General features: G+C 40.0%; 1 protein-coding gene across 1 annotated transcript in view; it reads left to right on the top strand.

The window, feature by feature from the left end:
• Positions 1-20,894, top strand: part of LAMA2 (laminin subunit alpha 2) — a 450,699-nt gene that overhangs the window by 140,595 nt on the left and 289,210 nt on the right. Inside the window, exons 3-4 of the mRNA XM_034766884.1 lie at positions 4,358-4,430; positions 5,646-5,888. Of these exons, the coding sequence (XP_034622775.1) occupies positions 4,358-4,430; positions 5,646-5,888 (316 nt within the window). The remainder of the gene's footprint in view (positions 1-4,357; positions 4,431-5,645; positions 5,889-20,894) is intronic.

The following is a 20,894-nucleotide window of genomic DNA, read 5'->3' as shown; positions in this document are numbered from 1 at the left end:
GTGGCAGGCCTTGCCTCCACTTCTGTTTGGGATGCGGCTCTGTGGCATAACCACTCCCCAATTGGGTCTCTGTAGTTCCACCCTCCCCCCCGCCCNCCCTTCCTGTTCCCCATTCCCTGACCGCCCCCCCAGAACCTCCACCCCATCCATCCGCCCCTTCCTCCCTGACTGCCCCTCAGGACCCGCCGCTCCCTTACCCAACCTCCCGCCTCTCCGCCCCCTTACCAGCAGCAAGAGCTTGCAGCTGCGACACCCGGCCAGGGCCAGCTGTGCTCCCCGCACTGCCCAGCGGGAGCGGCAGGCCAGAGTGCGGCCCGTGCGGTGGCATGGCTGCGGGGGAGGAGGGATATCAGGGGAGGGGCCGGGGACTAGGCTCCCCAGCCGGGCAGGATGGTCCCGCAGGTCCATGTGACCCGAGGGCTGTAGTTTGCCCATGTCTGTGCTAGAGAAATAATATGGGCATCTTAAATACTGAAGTCCCAGAATTTTTTTTCACTTTGCAAACATTCATAACCTCCACGTACATCAGTATGAGAAATTTACTATATTGGCTGCATATTCTTGCAAGAAGAGACTGAATGGAATAAAAAGGAAGGATGTTGACAAATAATTTTTTTCTGTTTTCAACAAGGTATCGTGTAAAACCTTCACACAAGTGTAGACAAAGCCTTAGAAGTGCATGATTATTTTTTTTTTATTGACTCATTCTGTCAGATGTTAGAACCTGGCACAGAGATGCAGTTATTTCTACTGACTCATAGACAAAATAAATTCCCTCTTTGCTGGCCCTTTGTGGATAGGATAGGAGGTTACTTATGTATACAATATTTTGAGGGGATAAAAGAGCAATAGAGGCAAGAACAATGGCTTGAAGTCCTCCTCATTCCCCACCTCAACAACCCTTGACTACATCCCTTTGCCCTGGTTCATTATCCTCCACTGCATCCAGCATTAGTATATGTTTCTTGTAAAATGATCAGCAGTAAAACAGTTAACAATGTTGACATCCCATTTATTATCATTGCATTCCAGAGTTAATGCATCATTGAGATGAATGGGTAGTTCATACCTATCAGAGTTGTTTTAGGTTGCCTATTTGTAAATTCAGGAAGATGAACTAACTATAAACAATGCTAGTGTTAAATTTAGGAGGATATTTTTGCAACCATAAGGATTAAAAATTAATTACGAATGGAAAAAAGTCTTAGATCTATCAACACAATTTGCGGAATGAGATTAATTATGTTCATACATCTTAAGCATCTAAATAAGAATATAAACCTTTGTCCAAATTCTGAATGCCACGTGTATGTTACAGTTTACCTGATTGATGTATAGAATAAAAATCAAAGAGAGAGCTATAACAGGAAAGAAACAAGTAAAGAAACATTTTGCCCAGATTGTTGGTATAACTCTGAGACATTAGCCCTGTTTTTCAGAATTAGGTTCTGAGATGTTGGGCAATATTCTATATAATACTGTATTTAATTTGTGATGCTATTCTGAATTACAAAAAATGCTATTAGCTGATGGATTTATTTTTGAAATAGGCAAGCAGGTGGGAGTAACACATAAGGAAATTCCTGCTTCATTGGCTAACCTTATGCAGATTAATGATTCACTTCAGCACAATCTGAATAATATTAGTGTAGCGAATTATCCTGTACAGTAGGATACACTTTCCTATATCTTCTGAGCCATTCTTGGGAAGAGACTGTGCTATAACATATGGAAGTGTATTTTTCAATGTGTGTTTTGAAGACTTTGCTGCTGAGATAATTAGCAATGAAAATGAGACCCAAGACTCATTTTGTATCTCATCATGAGGCCCATTCTGTCTATAATTTGGGAAAGACTCAGAGGACTATTTAGAGTATTTCCCCTACTAATTATGTTATAGTCGCATGAACGAAGTAACTGGAAACAGCTCCTTCTGTACAGGGCTGCTGTGCTAATTGGCTGCTATATGCCACTAGGCAGTTTGGTACTGCTCTGCTCTTTTTTCACATTCAGATTGGCAAACTTTGGCCTGGTCTACATGGGGGGAGGGGGGGGGAAGGTGTCGATGTAAGATACGCAACTTCAGCCATGGGAATACCGTAACTGAAGTTGACATATCTTATTCCGACTTACCTCCCATCCTCACGGCGCGGGATCGATGTAAGAATTATTGAAAATTAATTCAGCCACCCCATTATCCCTATTCCGTTTTTTGTTGTTAGCATGTTTCGAATCTGTACCAAAGCAAGGAATTTACCACCATAAGGGTGTTGTTTTCAGATGGTGTTAATCAATGGAGCTTTATTGACTTACACCAACTGAGGGATCTGACACTGAACATTTACATTTTAATGGTGCATATTGAGCATTACCAGCCTGCCCAAAAGAAACTGTTTCTCCCTGAGCTCCTACTGGCATGCACTTCCACAACTCTCCCAATGCATGTCTGTGTCTAAATGGGACCATTTAGTCCACACTATATTGTGGGGTTCAAGAAAAGCAGGAATAAATTCATTTAATTCCCAAGTTAGGCTTTTCTATTCTATTGCATGGCCCAGCCTGAAGGAATAATCTTGTTTCATTACAAAGACACCCTCTTTCGGGTCAGCTGATGAATGGAGACATGAACTAGAAAAATGGAATGTGTTTCATAACTCCATGGAATGTAAATAATTTGGCATCATTTCAAAAGCTACTTTTGGAATTTTCAAGTCAAAGGCAAGACAGAGACAATGCTCTGGGTCAGCTGAAAACTCTAACTAATGTGTGTTTAAAAATGAATCTTTATGTATTACACTACTAAAGTGTTTTCTTAAGTTAAGAAAAAAATTCCATGAGCTGCAGCATGTCAACTGTTTATTTTCTTTCCCTTTATATTTTCTTTAAAACTTTATTACATTTTTCTTAACACAAACAGAACCAAAAGATATGTAATCAACTGATAACTCATCCATAATGTGCAATATCTCAGTGGAATACAAGAGAAAGGAATTAGGTTAAGTCTTCTGCAGTATACACAGGATACTTATTAAAGTATGATTCCAATCTGAAGAATGACTATAAAAATGGCACCTTCATACTCAGCAAGTTTGCTTATTTGAGTTGTAAAAGCAGCCTTTTACTTCCCTTTATTCCCATTAGCCCTGCAGAGCCCAACACAACTGAGAGTGTTAAGTGAATACTGGCAGCAGTTTTTGCAGCAATGAGAACATCTGTTTGACCAATGATGATATTGGAGAGTGAGGATATTCAACACTAGAAAATACTCCTAGTCCATCTCTGTTTTTCAGTGAATACTCTAGGGTTGTTAGACCAAACACTACACCTCTCATTTGCTATCATGTATTTCAGTGAGATTGCACAGATTTCAGCAGTTCTGCTGTTGTCCGAATATCTGAGCTTTAAGTATAAACTCAAATACTAAAGTATTTGTTAGGAATACTTCACATTGAGATCTCTGGACTGGATGTTTTGAACCAAAAAAGTTTACATTGCTGGACTAGATCAGACATATTAGTGTAATATGAAATTATTTAGTTCAATGGAGCCATTACCCATGCAAAAAAAAAAAAAATCCAAAATAACTTTCTGAACAAATATATCAGAAACGATCTCCTAGACAATGCAGTTTTTTCTCAACAATTACAATACAGTTTGGGGAAAAAAAATATTGAGCACTCCAATTAGATTGTTTCTTTTCAAACAACATAATTTCGTGAGGGGAGAAAATAAAGTTTAGCTATTTTTAAACCATCTTACACTGTTTACAGTAAATGACATATGTTAGTGTGATCCGGTGTGGCTGTAATTTATGGCTGCAATTCAATCTGTCAGTAAGTGAGAACAATGAAGAGATTAAAGGGCATGTATGAAATAGGAGGAGAGTGATTGAACGAGAGCAATGAATAGTGCGGTTAGTCTTTCCTAGCTCAGGGGTTTGTTGGTTTATATGCTGATATACGTCCACCAAGAATAGTGTTCATAACCAAGTTCTCATGCTGTGAGTGGACACAGTAATACTCACCACCTAAGGCAACCCTCAACAAATCCACTCCCATACACATGTTTTTCAAGTTGAAAAACAGATGGCAAGTGCTGTGACAGCATGGTGCTTGTAAATACTGCAGGAACTTCTTCTTAAGAGGGCAGAGAGCAGGGAGCTTCTCTTGCTTGCTCCTAATCCCATCCCAAAGCTCTGCAAGCATTGTTAATACTTGGGCTTCACAGAGGGCAGAATTCACCTCTTGAAACTGCACTGTGGATCTTAACTATTTTGTTCTTGGTATGTGCCTGGAGGGCAGAATGATGGAGTGGAGGTGTAGATCTGATAATTTTTTGTCATATATGTTCTTCACAGTTACTCTCCCAAATCCAACATTGAAGGCATTAAGCCAGAAATTAGCACGATATTCTCCCTCCGGCCTCCTTCTGTATGTGCTCACAGCACTACCTCATAGAAAGGCGACTCTTACTATTAATTCACTGTACATTCATCCCTACTAACAGGGACCTATGCTCTCACTCCTCTGCTTCATTGTTAGCACTGTGGTATCTCTATGTTATTGGGGAAAAGATGCTGCATCATTAGCAAGTGTGGTTCTGGAGCTACAAATGTAACTATTGTTTGTGGCTCAAATCCCAGCAAGCAGGATAGCAGAAAAAAACCTTGATAAATCAACTGGAAAGACAGATGACGCAGACAATAATAAGTGTTGATTACATGCTATTATTCTGTTTATAGTGACATTTCTTAAGAATATAAGAATGGCTGTACTGGGTCAGACCAAAGGTCCATACAGCCCAGTATCTTGTCTACCGACAGTGGCCAATGCCAGGGGCCCCAGAGGGAGTGAACCTAACAGGTAATGATCAAGTGCTCTCTCTCCTGCCGTCCATCACCACCCTCTGACACACAGAGGCCACGAACACCATTCCTTACCCATCCTGGCTAATAGCCATTAATGGACTTAACCTCCATTAATTTATCCAGTTCTCTTTTATAAACCCTGTTATAGTCCTAGCCTTCACAACCTCCTCAGGCAAGGAGTTCCACAACTGTATCGTGTATCTCCATCCTATAAGGCTTATTTCTGGCAGCTGTGCAGAAGCCATGTGATGTGGCCAAGAATGTTTTATGGAGAGATTTCCTATGACATGATTACCCACTAGTGTCTTAACCACAGAATTTCACATAAGAGAGAAAATCATAATAGAGTTTGGGAAATGGGTAACTGTTACAAAAGGTGTTTGTGTGTATATGTATGCACAAATGCATGTGTATATGCACATATTGCTATATAGTAAATTGTACAAATGTAAATACCATATGCAAAGACAAATTTTTAAATATTTCAAATGAAACTGAAGGAGTTTGGCAATTCTCTAGTGAGTGAGATTGAATCTGGAGGGTTATTTTTTATCACACTTCAAAAAGTCTGTGCTGTCACAGTGGAACTTTCTTTCTTGTAGAAATTTTTCTGGAGAAGGGATATTTTCATGGTCAAAGACTTTCACTGCAAGGTGTTGCCTCCTTTCATTTTCAGGGAAAAATTCTCAAATGAGAATTGACTATATTTAGCTTTTTACTTTGGCAGAAAATGAATATATAAATACACATTTACGTATATTTTTAATTTATTCTCCAGGTATTCCAGATTGCATATGTTATTGTGAAAGCAGCTAATGCCCCTCGACCTGGGAACTGGATTTTGGAGCGTTCACTGGATGGTGTTAACTATCAGCCATGGCAGTATTATGCTGTAACAGACACAGAATGCCTGACACGTTACAACATTCTTCCCCGCAGAGGGCCTCCATCCTATGCAAAAGATGATGAAGTTATATGCACTTCATTTTACTCCAAGATTCAACCACTGGAGAATGGAGAGGTAAGATGGGAAATATACTGCAGCCAACATGCCAACAGAAATATTCTTTTGCTTAATTGATAAGTATATGCCTTGTGCAGACAATGTTTTTGTATGGGCTTTATATATGAAGGATGGGGCTCTTTTCCTTATATATGCATCAATAGAGGTTGCCATATACCCCATTAAACAGGGAGAAATACACACTAATAAACACATGCAGTGTAAGGGAACTGTGTGGACCTTAATCTCTAGTACTTGCAGGCAACTCCTTTGTAGTTAGATAGGCAGCAATTCCAATAAGAAGCAAAGAAAGATACTGGGTGAAACTCCCATTGACTTCAGGGGGGTTATGATTTCACCCGCTGCGTTTAAATATACCACTTACAACTGTAAACAGCTGTCCCCTTCCCTTTTCTTAATAAAGTGGCAAGAAATTTATATTTTTCACAGAATAAATTTTCATATTTATTAAACTTACTCACATCCTGATAATTCATAAAAATAAAATGACAGTTGAATATGGAATAGATTTTAGGCAACACATTTTGGTGTACATTAGTCACAGAGTGGGATATTTTTCTATTACTGTACTGACTCTGATTGCTGAGTAATTCCTGACTATCATCCAAAATCTTGCGCTTTTTTTTTTTTAAACCAAAACTGTTTTTGAGTTTGTGGAGCTTCTGAACTTTCAGCTTTTCTTCTTTCATACTCCATGCCTATTTCACTTCAACTATGCAACTCACTACATATCCCAGCTAGATTTTTTTTTAATTAATGGAATGGCGTAGCTCCTAGTTATGGGTGACTTTATTGTAGTTTTTGTTCAGTAGTTTATATTTCAAGGCCCATGGATGCCTGACATGCTGCAGTCAGGAATGCTGTCTACAAACTTTTCACAATTCTGGACAATACTCAGAACATGCACGTTTCTGAGCTCTCAAAATGCTATCTGTCTAGAGTCACAGTGGATTGAACTGGGAAGCTGGAGGTCTGCACTGAAGAATTTGTGTATTTGCAAGCTTATGTTTGTGTGTGTAATTACCATGATTATCTGTGCAAATTGGGCGTTGAGGCATGGAAAAGGCCATTTCCTAATGCGGTTGCAGAAATAATACATATAAATGTAAGCATGGAAATGTACACAGTTTCTTGCAAGGAAATTTTCAAAGGGACCTGAACCTGCCCTTCTAGCATGGGCATGACTAGTGATTGTGGGTGTCTTCATATCTTGGTGTCCTGCCCGGGATACCTCGAAGGAGCCTGATTTTTCAAACAGTGTGTACTCATCATCATCATCATCATCATCATCAAGCGTGACCACCTGCAGGATGTGTATGGATCTACAAGACACTGCCAAAGTCAGATATATGCTCTGGAATTACACATTTGTTCATAGCAACATTTGAAATTAAAACTGGGCAAATTAGAGGGGGAAGCTCCTGTGTTGGAGCCCTTTTAGTTCACATTATCTACATATATTTTAGTCGATGAGTTTATTGATGATAATATTAATGGAAATGGCAATTTTAAGTAAATATTAGATATATTAATCAAAATGTAGATTTGAAATTCATTAGCATGTTATTTGCTCCAGAAACAAGTGTCTAAGGTATATTCTTAGCCAATCAGGAAATAGAAAGAGTACCACATGACTTGTCTCCAAGCCAGCCTAGCCAACACAGCTGAATTTCATATATCAGATTCTTTACAATCAGGTGCCTGTAAACAATCTACATGGCAAGAATTATTTACAGAGATGATTCAGTGTCTAATTTTTTTAACAAATAAATTTGAGAAAATCAAAAGCTGCTCAAGAAAATTTGCTGGATTACTTGATCAGCTCTATTTGAATAGCACCCTGAAAAGTGTTAACTTAAGTAAATGCATCGATACCACTGAAACATTCAAACCCACCATACATTCTGAAGTCATTGGGATTTATGGCTTATAGGAAAGGTAAAATGTTAGTCACACTCCACTGCAAAGACTGACATTTTGTTTTTGGTTATTGCATGTTTCTCAAAGGACATCAATACATGAAAGGACCTGCAGTATGGTGAAAGCTTATTTTCAGTATGAAAACATATCTTCCAATATCTCAAATATTCTCAGATGAGGTTTCTTTCACATATATATTAGTGGATGACATGTTCTTTATTGTTTTTATAAAGCAGGTTCCTTGATTTAATGTTAATTTGTTTGACATCAGTCGGGGGACATATGAGGAGGCTGTGACTGCCATGTTTTGGTGTGGGGAGAAGGCCATAAGAATTGGACCATGTTTCTTTTGGTTTCATGACATTTCCATCTTTCCTTGCTGGGATTACTACTTTTGATTTCCTCAGATCATCATTAGTCTGAGAACTAAAAATTAATAGTTACCATAGTGATTTTTTGCTTCATTTCCCTGGCACAGAAGTCTATTATTTACATCTAATTTGTTCCTTTTTTACTGCAATCGCTTTCTTGTTTTTCTGGACTGTAACCAGTGCCTGGACTTCTGTTTGATTCTATTAGGTAGATATTGGTCTCTGGAACATTATCTTAGTACCACTTATTTTTCTGAGGACTATATAGAGTTTTCATCTATTTTGATGTTTTAAACAGCATGTATAATGTCACATACTGTAAGTTTTATACTTACACACATGACGTTCCCCCCATTGTATCCTGTCAGTCTTTGCTAGATGCTCCTAAGTGCATCTGAAGAAGAATGGGAACTGAGGTGCTTCTGCCTCTCACTGTAACTCATTAAATGTTTTAGACATTTTCATCAAAAATGACCTTTTCTGCTGGGCTGCAGCTTGATTTGGGGTGGGGGCGAAATGGGGAAGTCATCTCTTTTCACCTCCACCTACAGAAACATTCCCTCAGGCACAGACAGATGGTTCAAGCCTATTATAGGGAACAGGCAGAAACTTAGGGGAAAATAAATTGTTTTGCCATTTTCTACATAACCAATTGTCCCTGCAAGCAACTCTAATCTAGTGAAAAAGGGCGGAGAGAGCTCTACTCAGGGTCTGTGCCAAAAGCATTCAGGGTCACTGGTGAAGCAATAAAAGGGATAACTCATCATCCAGGAGGCTGCCTGCTTCCCGATTGGGCTTTCAGCCTTTGGCAACTCTATAAAAGAGAAGATAGGATTTGAATTTAGATTCCTCCTTTGGCAGTGATGAAGGAATCTAAATCCAAATAGCCATTTGACTACCTGGTTCACTTTACTGTGATCCCATACAAGAGATCTGAGAAACTGCTTTTCAGAAGATATGATTAATGTTGATGCACAGCAATTATGTAAACTTGCAAGGAGGAGAAATATCTCTCCCTGTGTGGGTACAGTCTGTCTTCCTGAGCTATTGCTTCAAAGTATCAGTCTGCAGTAAGTTTAATAAAAATGGGAATAGCTGAGAGTACATATAAATTGCAAAAGCTAGTTCAATTTCCAGATTTAAAAGGCACACAGATTTGTATATGAGGAAGACAGGATCAGGGAATCTGAGCTGGGAATGATTCTGTTGTAAATGGAGAGTGGGTATGCCTTGGATTGGTGACATGGTCACTTAGCATGAATGGTGGGCTAAGCCAGTTTGGATCCAGAGACCCTGCACAAGGAATAATTATTGTTCAGTCTCTTTTTTAAAGTCCCACCCCCGCCCCACGCAGGGGCCATGAATTTTCAGATGTAGTGGTCCCTGGTGAAGGGAAATCGGATTAATTCTGGAAAGCCACGTAGCTGGCTCTTCCTTGTTCACGTTGCACTTACTGCTTCTCCTCTTCATTAGACCCAGCAGCAGAAAGGCAACAATGTTTAGGCCCCTGCCTATTATCCTGGACCGCTATCACAATTGGAGCCATTTTTACACCTGATATGTTAGACATATGATCTTGATAGGCCAGCACTAAGCATGGAAGGCAGAGGAGTTGGTTTTCAAGCAGAGCCTAACTATGTGGTGCATAGTGGAAGAGAAGTGTGTATAAGGCAGATAAGCTGACCCTAGCCCAATATGGAAATAAGTTGCTAGATGGAATCATTGTGTTATACTGTAGCTCTCTGAGAGTCAGAGGAGAGCACAGCCAGGCATAAGTCACAATCACTTTACTTTTGCCTTTAAGGCTGATATGCAGGGGGCTTATTTAGTCACTGAAAGTTCCCTCTCACTGGTTCCCTCCCTTCTCTGTGAGCATGTTCAATTTACTAATACTGGTCAGTCTTCTATATATTGGAAAGAATTACGTCTTCCTAGACTGTAGTCGGGGGAGGTTGTCGTAGCCCTGGCTCTGTTCTGTGACAGCAGAGCTGAGACTTCCAGTTTGTCTTATAATCCTAAAATCTCATGCTTCAAGCTTCAGCCAGTCTTCTGCAGAGGTCAGAAATGGATCACCCCTGCCCCTCTTCCCCCTCACCCCCGCCATTTCCCATGTATTCTGGCTAATTTTTTTGTCTCTTTCCCCTAAAGTATCAGAGATGGCTACAGCTGGAGATGGGACACTGGATGGGGTAGGCCAGTGGTCTGAGGTGGTACTGAGCATTCTCTCTCAGGTGCTTGGCTGGCTGGTTCTTGCTCACATGGTCAGGGTCTAAGCATATAGGATGGGAAAGGAATTTTCCACCAGGTCAGATTGTCCGTGGTTTTGACAGGAGTGGCACCAGGGTTTTTGGCGCCCTAGGCGGGGGTCCTTCCGTGCTCCCAGTCGTCGTCGTCAATTCTGCGGCGGGGGGGTCCTTCTGTGCTCCCGGTCTTCAGGGCACTTTGGCGGCGGGTCCCGGAGCGAGTGAAGTACCTGCCGCAGAATTGCCTCAGAAGACCTGGAGTGCGGAAGGACCCCCGCTGCTGAATTGCTGCCCAGGGTGGCAAAATGCCACCCCCCCCAATCCTGGCGCCCTGGGCGACCACCTATGTTGCCTAAATGGAAGTGCCAGCCCTGGGTTTTGGGTGGGTTTCACCTTTGTCTGCAGCGTGGGGTGCGGGTTGCTCACTGGGATCATCTCAGTTAATCATTTCCCTGCCATTGTGGGGACCTCAGCTATCAGTGCCCCTTGGTCCCTCCTATTCTCTGCCAATAGTACGTACTAGTCGACTCTCCTGTGCGTTGTAATACTTTGGTCTAATGTTGGGTGTTGGATTTAGTGTGTGAGTGCTGGGTGGTAATGGTAGCCAGTGATATACAGGAGGTCACACTAGATGATCTGGTAGTCCCTTCCGAACTTAAACTCTATGACTTCACCTGGACATCATTACTCTGGAAAAGCAATCTGAGAAATAACAATTTAGCTAAGCACTGATGCATGCTTTCTAATTAAACCTTTCACAGTAATAATAATAATAATTTATATATATATATATATTTTTTTCTGTCACGCTCCTTTCCCCCTTCCCCGTCACCTAGAGAGTAATAAAATTAAATAGGATAATTGCGAGCTTTTCTGCTTTCCATTACATTGTAATTTTACTATGTTCTATTTCATTTTTCGTGACAGTATAAGCTTCAGTGTTCAGATTAGTTATGTCAGGATTGTCAAACATCAGTCTCTGGTAACCTAGTACAATATGGTATCACAGCACAGAAAACACGTGTGCACATACTCATCTCACCTCCTCCCCTTCCCCCACACACATACAGCACACAACATGCCATTAATGGGGAAAAAAGCATTCCGAAAGCCACACACATGCTCCTGAATCTGGAGTTGGCATGGGAGAACTCAGAGTTTCAGGCACTAGCAAGTATATTTTGGTAGAGATGGGGGAATTATTGCTGTTGATAAATACCTAACCCCCTTGTGAGAGATGCTTTTCATTAAGAAGAAAATTAAGTCAGAAAGGTTTAATTTTGGGGCTGTCTTCCACTGTCTGTGGTCTGTGACCCTTCCCTCATTTATATTTCTCACTGGGGGTAGTACTAGTCTTCGCTGATACCCAGGATCTGTAAAGTTATGAAACGTTAGCTGTATTTTTGCATTACCTGCCTGGGAATAGGAATCTGGCATATATGGATTTTGGCCATATTTGCCATTTCCTAATATGTAGGCCAGGCATTTTGGTTCAAACCTAACATCTCTTCTCTGATCTTTCTGAGCCAGGGGCAGTAGATCAGTAGCATGCTGGAAGCAAAATACCTGTCTGTAGATAAAGTTAAGCATACAGTGGATTTCCTAGGATCTGTAAGCAGATACTGTATTTTCTAACCCATTAAAGTTACTTACATGATTCTGAGCCATTTCAGCCCAAATGTACCTTTAGTGGGTCATAAGTACTAAAGCAGTGGGTTATTTACTTTAACAGTGTCAACCTACTCTCACTGTCTCATTTAATTTGATAAGTCTGTAGCATAATGGATAAAAGCATGCTACCCATTGCCAGATGTACAGTATTAATGTAATATTGATTCTTCATAAATAGAGCAAGGAAATAAGAAGGATTTAGAAAGGAGCTATTAGATGTCAGAGACAGCAAGGCAGACAAACAGAGGGAGAATATTGGAGACAAATAAAAGGACATGTATTGATCATGCATTCTCTCACAGTCACTGTGTTCTGCTGATTGGCACTTGGAGAACTACAGTTATTCATTGTGGGAACAACATATATTCACTGGCTTATATTTTATACAATCTTATGTATAAATAATGCTTCAGCTCCATAAGCAAATATGAAGTTGCCGAATTACTAAGTGTGGTATGTAGCCTATTGTTTAAATGAGCCTCTGTACCAGATGACTGGAGGATAGCTAGTGTAATACCAATTTTTAAAAAGGGTTCCAGAAGTGATCCTGCCAATTACAGGCTGGTAAATCTAACTTCAGTATTAGTCAAATTGGTTGAAACTATAGTAAAGAACATAATTATCAGACACATACAGGAACACAGTATGTTGGGGAAGAGTCAACATGGCTTTGTAAAGGGAAATCATGCTTCACCAATCTATTAGAATTCTTCGAGGGTGTCAACAAGCATGTGGACAAGGGTGGTTCAGTGGACATAATGTTCTTGGACTTTCAGAAAGCCTTTGACAACATCCTTCACTGAAGGCTCTTAAGCAAACTAGGCAGTAATGGGATAAGAGGGAAGGTCCTCTCATGCATCAGTAACTGGTTAAAAGACAGGAAACAAGGATTTCTCCCCAAAGGTCTGTACTGGGACCAGTGCTGTTCAACATATTCATAAATGATCTGGAAAAAATCATTCCACAAATACAGGGGCCACTTTAGTAGTATTGTGCCCCTAAATTTTGTCCCACTTGGACCTCATTCTTTCACTTTCTGTCTTTGGCTCTTGCTGTTAAGATTCTTTCTCCTCCAACTTGTTGCCGTCTCTCTCTCATTTCTTCATCCTTATTTGCTTTCTACCTCCTCTTCCCTTCAGATCTCTTGTTCTTGCCCCCTGATTTTTTGGCTGCTTAGAGTCTGAGTCTTCATCTCACATAACATTTGGTAATGACACTTCTCTCCTTTTTCCCTATAATTGTTCTTGAAGCACTTGAGATGCCTTGGTAATAAGTAGAGTACAAATACCTAGATACATAGATAGATAAAAATGTAGTGTACCAGTGTCTCATAGATAACTGCAATGAGGACTATAAAAACATTGCTGATAAGTTGAGCCAATGCGTGAAATTAGCCAAGAAAGAAAGACTGAAAAGAGTGAAGGGAAGAATCTCAGAGGAAACGAGGAATTTGCTAGAGAAGCAGAGGAATATGAAGCAAAATGATGGTAACAAACTTGAGTACTCTCTCCTCTGCAAGCTGCTAAGAAGAAGACTAAAGGAGAACTTTGAGAAGCACCGAAATGAAAGGCTCTTAAAGATGTCTGAAGATCACAGAAGGCTCAAAAAATGCTAACGGGAATTAACGCTGTACAGGTTGACAATCACGGTGCTGAAGAACAAGGATAGAAAAGCAGTAATTGACAGAACAGGGATGGAAGTGGTCTGCAAAGATTTCTACACTGAACTCTTTGCATCTCATATAAATGTCCCGCTACCAACTCTTCAACAGACCAATGAGCGCGTACTTCCAGTCCTTGTCTGCAAAGTTCAACATGCAATTTACCAAATGAAGGAAGGAAAAGCTCCAGGGAAAGATGTATTGACAACTGAAACAATAAGAACTGGAGGTCATGACCTCTGGAAAACCCTTGTTCAGAGGTTTAGCTGTTACTTGGAAATGCGAAATATACCATCCAACTGGAAGGAGTCCAACACCAGTTTGCTGTACAAGAAAGGCAATCATGAAGATCTAAAGAACTATCATCCAATATGCCTGCTCTCACGTGTCTACAAGCTAATAATAATAACAAATCAACTCTCACAGAGTCTGGATGAGCAGCAGCTAAGAAAGTAGGCATGTTTTCAAAGGCATTTCAGTACATTGGACCATATCTTTACTATAAACCAGCTGTTAGAGCGCTTAAAGGAATACAAATTCCATTTATGCATTGCCTTCGTTGACTATGAAAAAGCATTCAACAGCGTAGAGATCAGGGCAATGCTGTAAGCTCTTGCAGAGCAGGACATTGACACAAACTACTAAAGGAAGCAAATTCTGATTGCAGTATGGATATAACTCTATTTGACACTCCCCTTCGCATCCCAGTCAAAAAGGGTGTGAAGCAAGGAGACACGGTTTCACTGAAACTCTTCACAGCCTGCTTTGAAATGGTAATGAGGTGGATGAACTGGAAGCGTGGAATCAGCATCAATGGAAAGCAAGTAAGCAACCTCAGATTCGTGAATGATATTGTGTTGATGGCTGAAAACACTATCAAACTACAGAAAATGCTGCGAGAATTCAACACAAAAAGCAGCTAAGTCGGACTGAAAATGAACCTCTCTAAAATGAAATTGATCTGATTTGATGCCTTGCCAAAAGCCCAAATATTAGTCAAAGGAGAACAAATAGAAGAAGTTGAACAATACGTCTGTATAGGCCAAGAAATTGACATGTGCCACGACCAGGAAGGGGAACTCTCACAAAGAAAGAAAGCCGGTTGACATGCATTCAATTCTATCAAGGATGTCTTCCAAGGAAAAATCAACAAGGCAACGCACATCAACCTCTTCAACTCAACAGTACTGCCGACAATGTTGTACGCCAGTGAAACATGTGCTGACGAAGATAGAGGAGCAACAACTGTTTGTCCCAGAGAGGACGGTGGAAAGAAGAATTCTGGGGATTTAAATCTGCGTCTGAGTCCCCAATGAAGTGATCAGATAGCAGAATGGAATGCAGAACATCATTGTTCAAAGCAGATACAGTAAAATGTGATGAGCCGGGCATATAGCTAGGCTCACTGATAATCGATGGACTGCAGCTGTCACTGAGTGGTACCCAGGGGAACTGAAACGACCACTCAGCCAAACTCCAAAGAGATGAGAAGATTTTATTGTGAAAAGGCATGGCTGCACATGGAGAAGAAAGGCCAGGATAAGAGAAGAATAGAAGATGTGTTGTGATCAGTGCAATCTATTTGAGGGCTGAAGGATCGATTGATCAAGGTGCCAATGTAACAGTTTTGGTGGATTGTGTGGGTATTTCTCATCTCCCCACAACCATCATTGACATGATTCTACTGTTAGAACAAATGTCAGACATTGGAATGAAAAATCTGTCTCTTCTACACTTCTTGTAGCTACTGTTTCCAATGCACATAGTGCTAAAATTATATTTAGTAAGCCCCTTTTGGTGTTCTATAAGAGCCTCTGTGTGGAAAGTAAAGATTTGGGAAGACAGGCAATCCACAAGAGGATCTTTCTCACAAAATGTGGGAGAACCATTGCTCTGAACTACCCATATCCTCAAAGCCTTCAGAAAAGGATTTCAACTATAGATTCCTAGGAGGCACAAGCTGTTCTACAAATTACTAAACACTTAGCAGATGCAGCTTCTTCAGCTTTTTTTAAAGCATTGTTTGTGTTAGATAGGGGAACAGTGTTTTGAGGATATTTTCACAAATAAGTTAATATCTCAGTCTTTTGTTTTCTCTGACAGTGTAGTCTCCTGAGGACTAAAATACTTTAATTTAAGTGAAGCATTTGGTCTTAACATAGGGGTACTTTGGTGAAATATAATGGCATGTGATATGTAGGAGGTCAAACTCGATCATCTGAGGGTCCCTTCTGACATTAAACTCTATGAAACCATGAAATCAATATTTCAATTTTCTAGAGCCCCTTCCAGATGAAGATTCACTTAGGTGGGAAAATGAGAGACCAAATGACTTTCCCTGTGACTGGCGTAGGGTGATCCAGGAATAGAAACCAGGTTTTTTGGGTCTCAATCCGAGGCTTTAATAACAAGACTTCCCTTCCTCCCTAAGATCAATTGCCTAAGCTAAATGATAAACTGAGGATGTAGAGGAGTTGATGTAACCTTCTGTTGTCTTTTTTCTTTTCCTTCCCTTTCCTCATATGAGTTTTCCTGTCACCATTTTTACTGTGGTGAGAATGTTGATATAGCAATGTTGGCAACGCTGTGTTGCTACCTCAGACTCGTTACCCCATGGTCTTCCTGAGATGGTAATAAGATAAGTGCAAGGTCAAGAGGTAATTTCCTGTTTCTGTGCTTAAAAAAAAAAAAAGGCTGATCTGACAGAACGGATGCATCAGTCTTTGTTTATTTCCTCCATACAAGTGGAAGTCTGAAGTACACATTAAGAGACTGAAGGAATATGAGAATCCTTAAATAAACAGAAGAAAAATATTCTTTCATTAGAACAAATTTAGACACAACTTAAAATTACACTTATGGCTGCAGCTGAGAGACAAGTGGTTTGATTTTAAAATGTTGCCATTCCATTAACTTGCCATGTGCTCAACTTCTATCTCATTGCTCCTTCTTCCTGCTCTGTGTTGCAGGTTTTGATTCCCTTGACTCCCTCAGATATTTTTTTGGGGGGAAGGGCAAATTCCTCTCCCCCTGGCAGGGACTTTGTTCCAGTCCCTGGTCACTTCCCCTCTCACATAGAGATGATGGGTTTTGCTTGGATGGGGAGCCTCCCCTCTCTCTAACTCACTCAAGGCATGAGCTGGTGCCTCTAGGAATTGAGTTCTTGGTGGACTCCTCTGCACTCTGCTTTACAGGGATAGACTCCCCATGCATCAGGTCACAACACCATTTGGCCCAGTTACCTCTCCGTCTGGACAGAGGGGCGGCCAGTCAAACTTCAGTAGTACCGCAATGCCACACATTGAAATTTGGCCCATCCACCCCTCTGTCTGTAGGGAGGGGTAGCTGGGTCCAATTTCAATAGCATTGCAATTCTCAGACAGTAGCCGTACTGATTTAATACAGGTCTGCTTAACACTGGCTGGACCATGGCCCCCTCTCCCGGCTCTGCAGCCTATGGAACTTTGAGGAAGTGATAGTGATTCCAGTATACATAAAAAAGGGTTTTGCATAGGAATTTATCGATAAACTCAATCATACCTACTTTACTATTTCCAGTTTTACTTTGACCTTCTGAGCACCCAAACTGCATTTTGTATGTTGTCTTTGCCTGTGGGAATCTGACTCCAGAGCTTGAACTGTCAATTTGCCTTGAGTTGCTACCATAGTTCTCTGCAACAGCAGCAGGTACAGAAAAGATGCCTGTAACATGAATAATAATAATGCCAATAATATCTCTCTCCATGGGATCTGTTGCAATCTCTCAAGGCATTTCTCCTGGGCATGAAAAATTTCAATTTCTCTGAAATTATTATACAATTAAAAACAAGACACCTGTACTGTGCATTCCCCTAGAGTATTTATTTGTAAATGTGTACACGGAAAGATGTTGCTTTGCACCAATATTTAGTGAAGACACATTGTACATCTACACTGGAGACCACCCTTTCTTCCAGTTTATTGGCACTTACACTTTTAGCTGGAGTTAGAAAGTTCAAATGAGAACACAAGCATGAAAAAACCAAGTGTACAAAAAGTTTAACTAATCTTTTCCCAAACTAATACAAGGCAGTGCAGATGAGAGTTTTGGGCAAAGGCTCAAGCCTGGCTCTACTATATTTTTTTGTCTCATTGAGTAAAATGGAATTTGAGCAACCCACGTAGAAATACACCTCTACCTCGATATAACGCTGTCCTCAGGAGCCAAAAAATCTTACCGTGTTCTAGGTGAAACCGTGTTATATTGAACTTGCTTTGATCCACAGGAGTGCACAGCCCCCCCACCCCACCCCCCGGAGCACTGCTTTACTGCGTTATATCCAAATTCATGTTATATCGGATGGCATTATATTGAAGTAGCGATCTAGCTATCTATCTGTGTATCTCTCACAAATGAGTGTCATGTAAGAATACATTTTACATATTGGACTTCCACACTCGTATATTGTCTCATTAACTAATATGGAAATAATGACTAATATTTCATATAATGCAGTTCACAAACATGTAACATATAGTAAATTATGACATGCTGTCTATGTATGTGACAGACTTATGCTTGTTCCACATGGGGAAATTGTCTGGGCAAACTTTTATTGTATGGTAGGACATATAGGTGCTATTAAATTACAAATAATGATAATAAATCAACTGTTTAACCGGTGTACATCTCACTACTGCACCTCACTACTGTACATTGTAGCAAGCTATATGCTTTTGTGTTGAGCCAGAAGAAGAAAACTATACCAGTTGTCTCTTCAAAATTTGGTGCTATTTTGCAGAGCATCAGCATCTCTTTCTTTGAATTAAACCTGGCTTGTGACCTTTTCAACTTGTAAAATGTAGAGAGGATATACAATTACTGTTAGATAAGAATATTTAAATTATATACCAGGATGAAAGTGACTCTTAAAAGTTATTAATAAGCTGGACAGCAATCTGTCATTAGTTTGAAAACAAGGGGGAAAGAAGTTTGCTGTCATTTCCCTGGGGTCCAACTTGGAATGAAAACTTCCTCCTGGTAGCACATGAGACAATCCATTTTTCCATTTTGGCATTTCCTCTGTCCCTCAGCAGACACTCTGTTGTAATTTATGCCATTTGTGGAAAACAGAACAATGATTTATAACATGAATCATAAAGCTTTCTGGGATAATGTGTTGCAAATTATTTAAAAGTAACAATTTACAAAGTACATACTGTACAGAACAATCTTTCATAGTTTGGGGGTGGAGGATAGAAAGGATTAGATAACCTGTTTGGTCTTTTCTCTGCCTAATTTTTATGATTCTATTGACTGTAATTGTTAACTGGAAATTGAAATGTTAGAAATAGCTCAGATTTAGATAAATATCTGCCAATATCACCAAATAATAATCCAAAGATTTATACCTATACTTGCTAATCACATTTGTATATCATACTTGAAACCTGACTCACTGTTTTAGGGCTACGTAAACTTGAGAGGCTCCTGAGGGAAGTGCACTTCAGAATTTAAGCATTTACTTGGGTCATGGGGATGACCATCGCAATGCTGCTCTTTTTCTTTTAGACTGGCAGCCATGCTGTGGCCAGTGGTTGGTTTCATTCCAGCAGAAGAATAATACCATGGTGCACTAAGCAAACTATACATATTTGTTTCTTCTTGTGCATGAAAGGAAGGAATTTAGGGTCCCTAAATAATTACTTTAAGGGAATGGATATATGAATACCCTGCACTGATGTCTGAAATATGCAGTTGAAAATGTCATGTATATTGAATAAGATCATTAATTACTTTTCAGAACATCTGTCTATCTATCTATCTAAATACTACATAGGGCCCCAAAGTGAACCACTATAGAGGAGGATGTGAAAGAGTTAATGTGGTTGATTACTTGTTTCATTTTGTTGATTAGTAAAATCCAGGAAAGACTTAGTGGGGGGCTGGGAGAGGGTTGGTTTGGTGCTGGGCATGTGTGTGGTAGGGTGACTGGAGGAAATATCAGAAGATAGATGAGGGGTTGGGAGCCAGGGAGATGAAGAGAAGGAGGAGCTGGCGTTCATTAGTGCCAGGTGAGAGAGGAGGTAAGGGAGAGTGAAACAAAGGGCGGGAGGAGGACAAGGGATCATTTTTTAATACATTTATAGTGGACTTTATGTTGTATTCTTTTAATTATGTGGAATTACAAAAACTCATTAAAAGTTGACAGAACCCTCTCAGAACTTGTATTTATAGCCACTCTGAGTAAGTGCTACAATTTTTGTAATATTACAGCAATTAGTGAAAGAAGTCAGGAGAAAGATATAATTGTTTCCATGGCTATAATTTTTAAATCTGCTATATTTTAAATTAGTTTGTTTAGACAGATTTATGATACTGTTGCTGACCTTTGCTGTTCTCTCTCTACTACTTTGAAAAGGATTTGTTCTGTTCTTTCTTCTATTAGCCCCCATAAAATAACACCAAATTTGGAAAGGCCTGGATCAGAGTGGGAGAGGGATCAAAAAATGCTTATGTTCTACAACAGAATGTCTTGTGTCTTCTTCTGTTTTGTTTTAAAAACATGTAAATGATTTAAAAGGCATTGAATGCTTCCCATTCAAGAGCCTCCCATCTGTTTTTTCAAAACTATTTGTCAAGTTTATGTTCCAGTTGAAATGACACAGGTTCTGGCACTTTGGATAGAGCTTAAGCTCCAGCATTGTACTGTAATTGTAACTGGCTCCTCCACATGTGGAACTGAAATACAAAAACAAAGAAAAAGCACAATGTGTTACTTAAATTGCCCCTGATCAATCATTCTTGCAAATCAGAGCTCAAAACAAGCATGGTTGGTATAATGTAAGGGCACATCAGTGCAGTTTATGTAACAATATTCCGTTGCAGGTGTATTTGTTCAGTGTTTTAAAATGTACTGTTTTTGTACTATCCCCACCCTCCTTACCCTTTATTAAAGAAAAGATCCTTCAAATCCTCACACTCCCCATCCTTTACATTGGTAGTTGAATTTGGAATCCCCTCAGAACTGCTTAAAAATCTGGTCAAGGTCAGGTGGGTTTTTTCCTCTAGTCATTGTCATGCTCTGGCCATGAATTGTCTGTGATCCCACAGTGCACACCGTAGATGCTCTCTTATCAGAAGGTGTGCTAGGACATT

Source organism: Trachemys scripta, chromosome 3, assembly GCF_013100865.1.
Source record: "Trachemys scripta elegans isolate TJP31775 chromosome 3, CAS_Tse_1.0, whole genome shotgun sequence".
Lineage (NCBI taxonomy): Eukaryota > Metazoa > Chordata > Testudines > Emydidae > Trachemys > Trachemys scripta.
The sequence above is the reverse complement of the archived record's forward strand: the minus strand, read 5'-3'. Positions and strand labels throughout refer to the sequence as shown.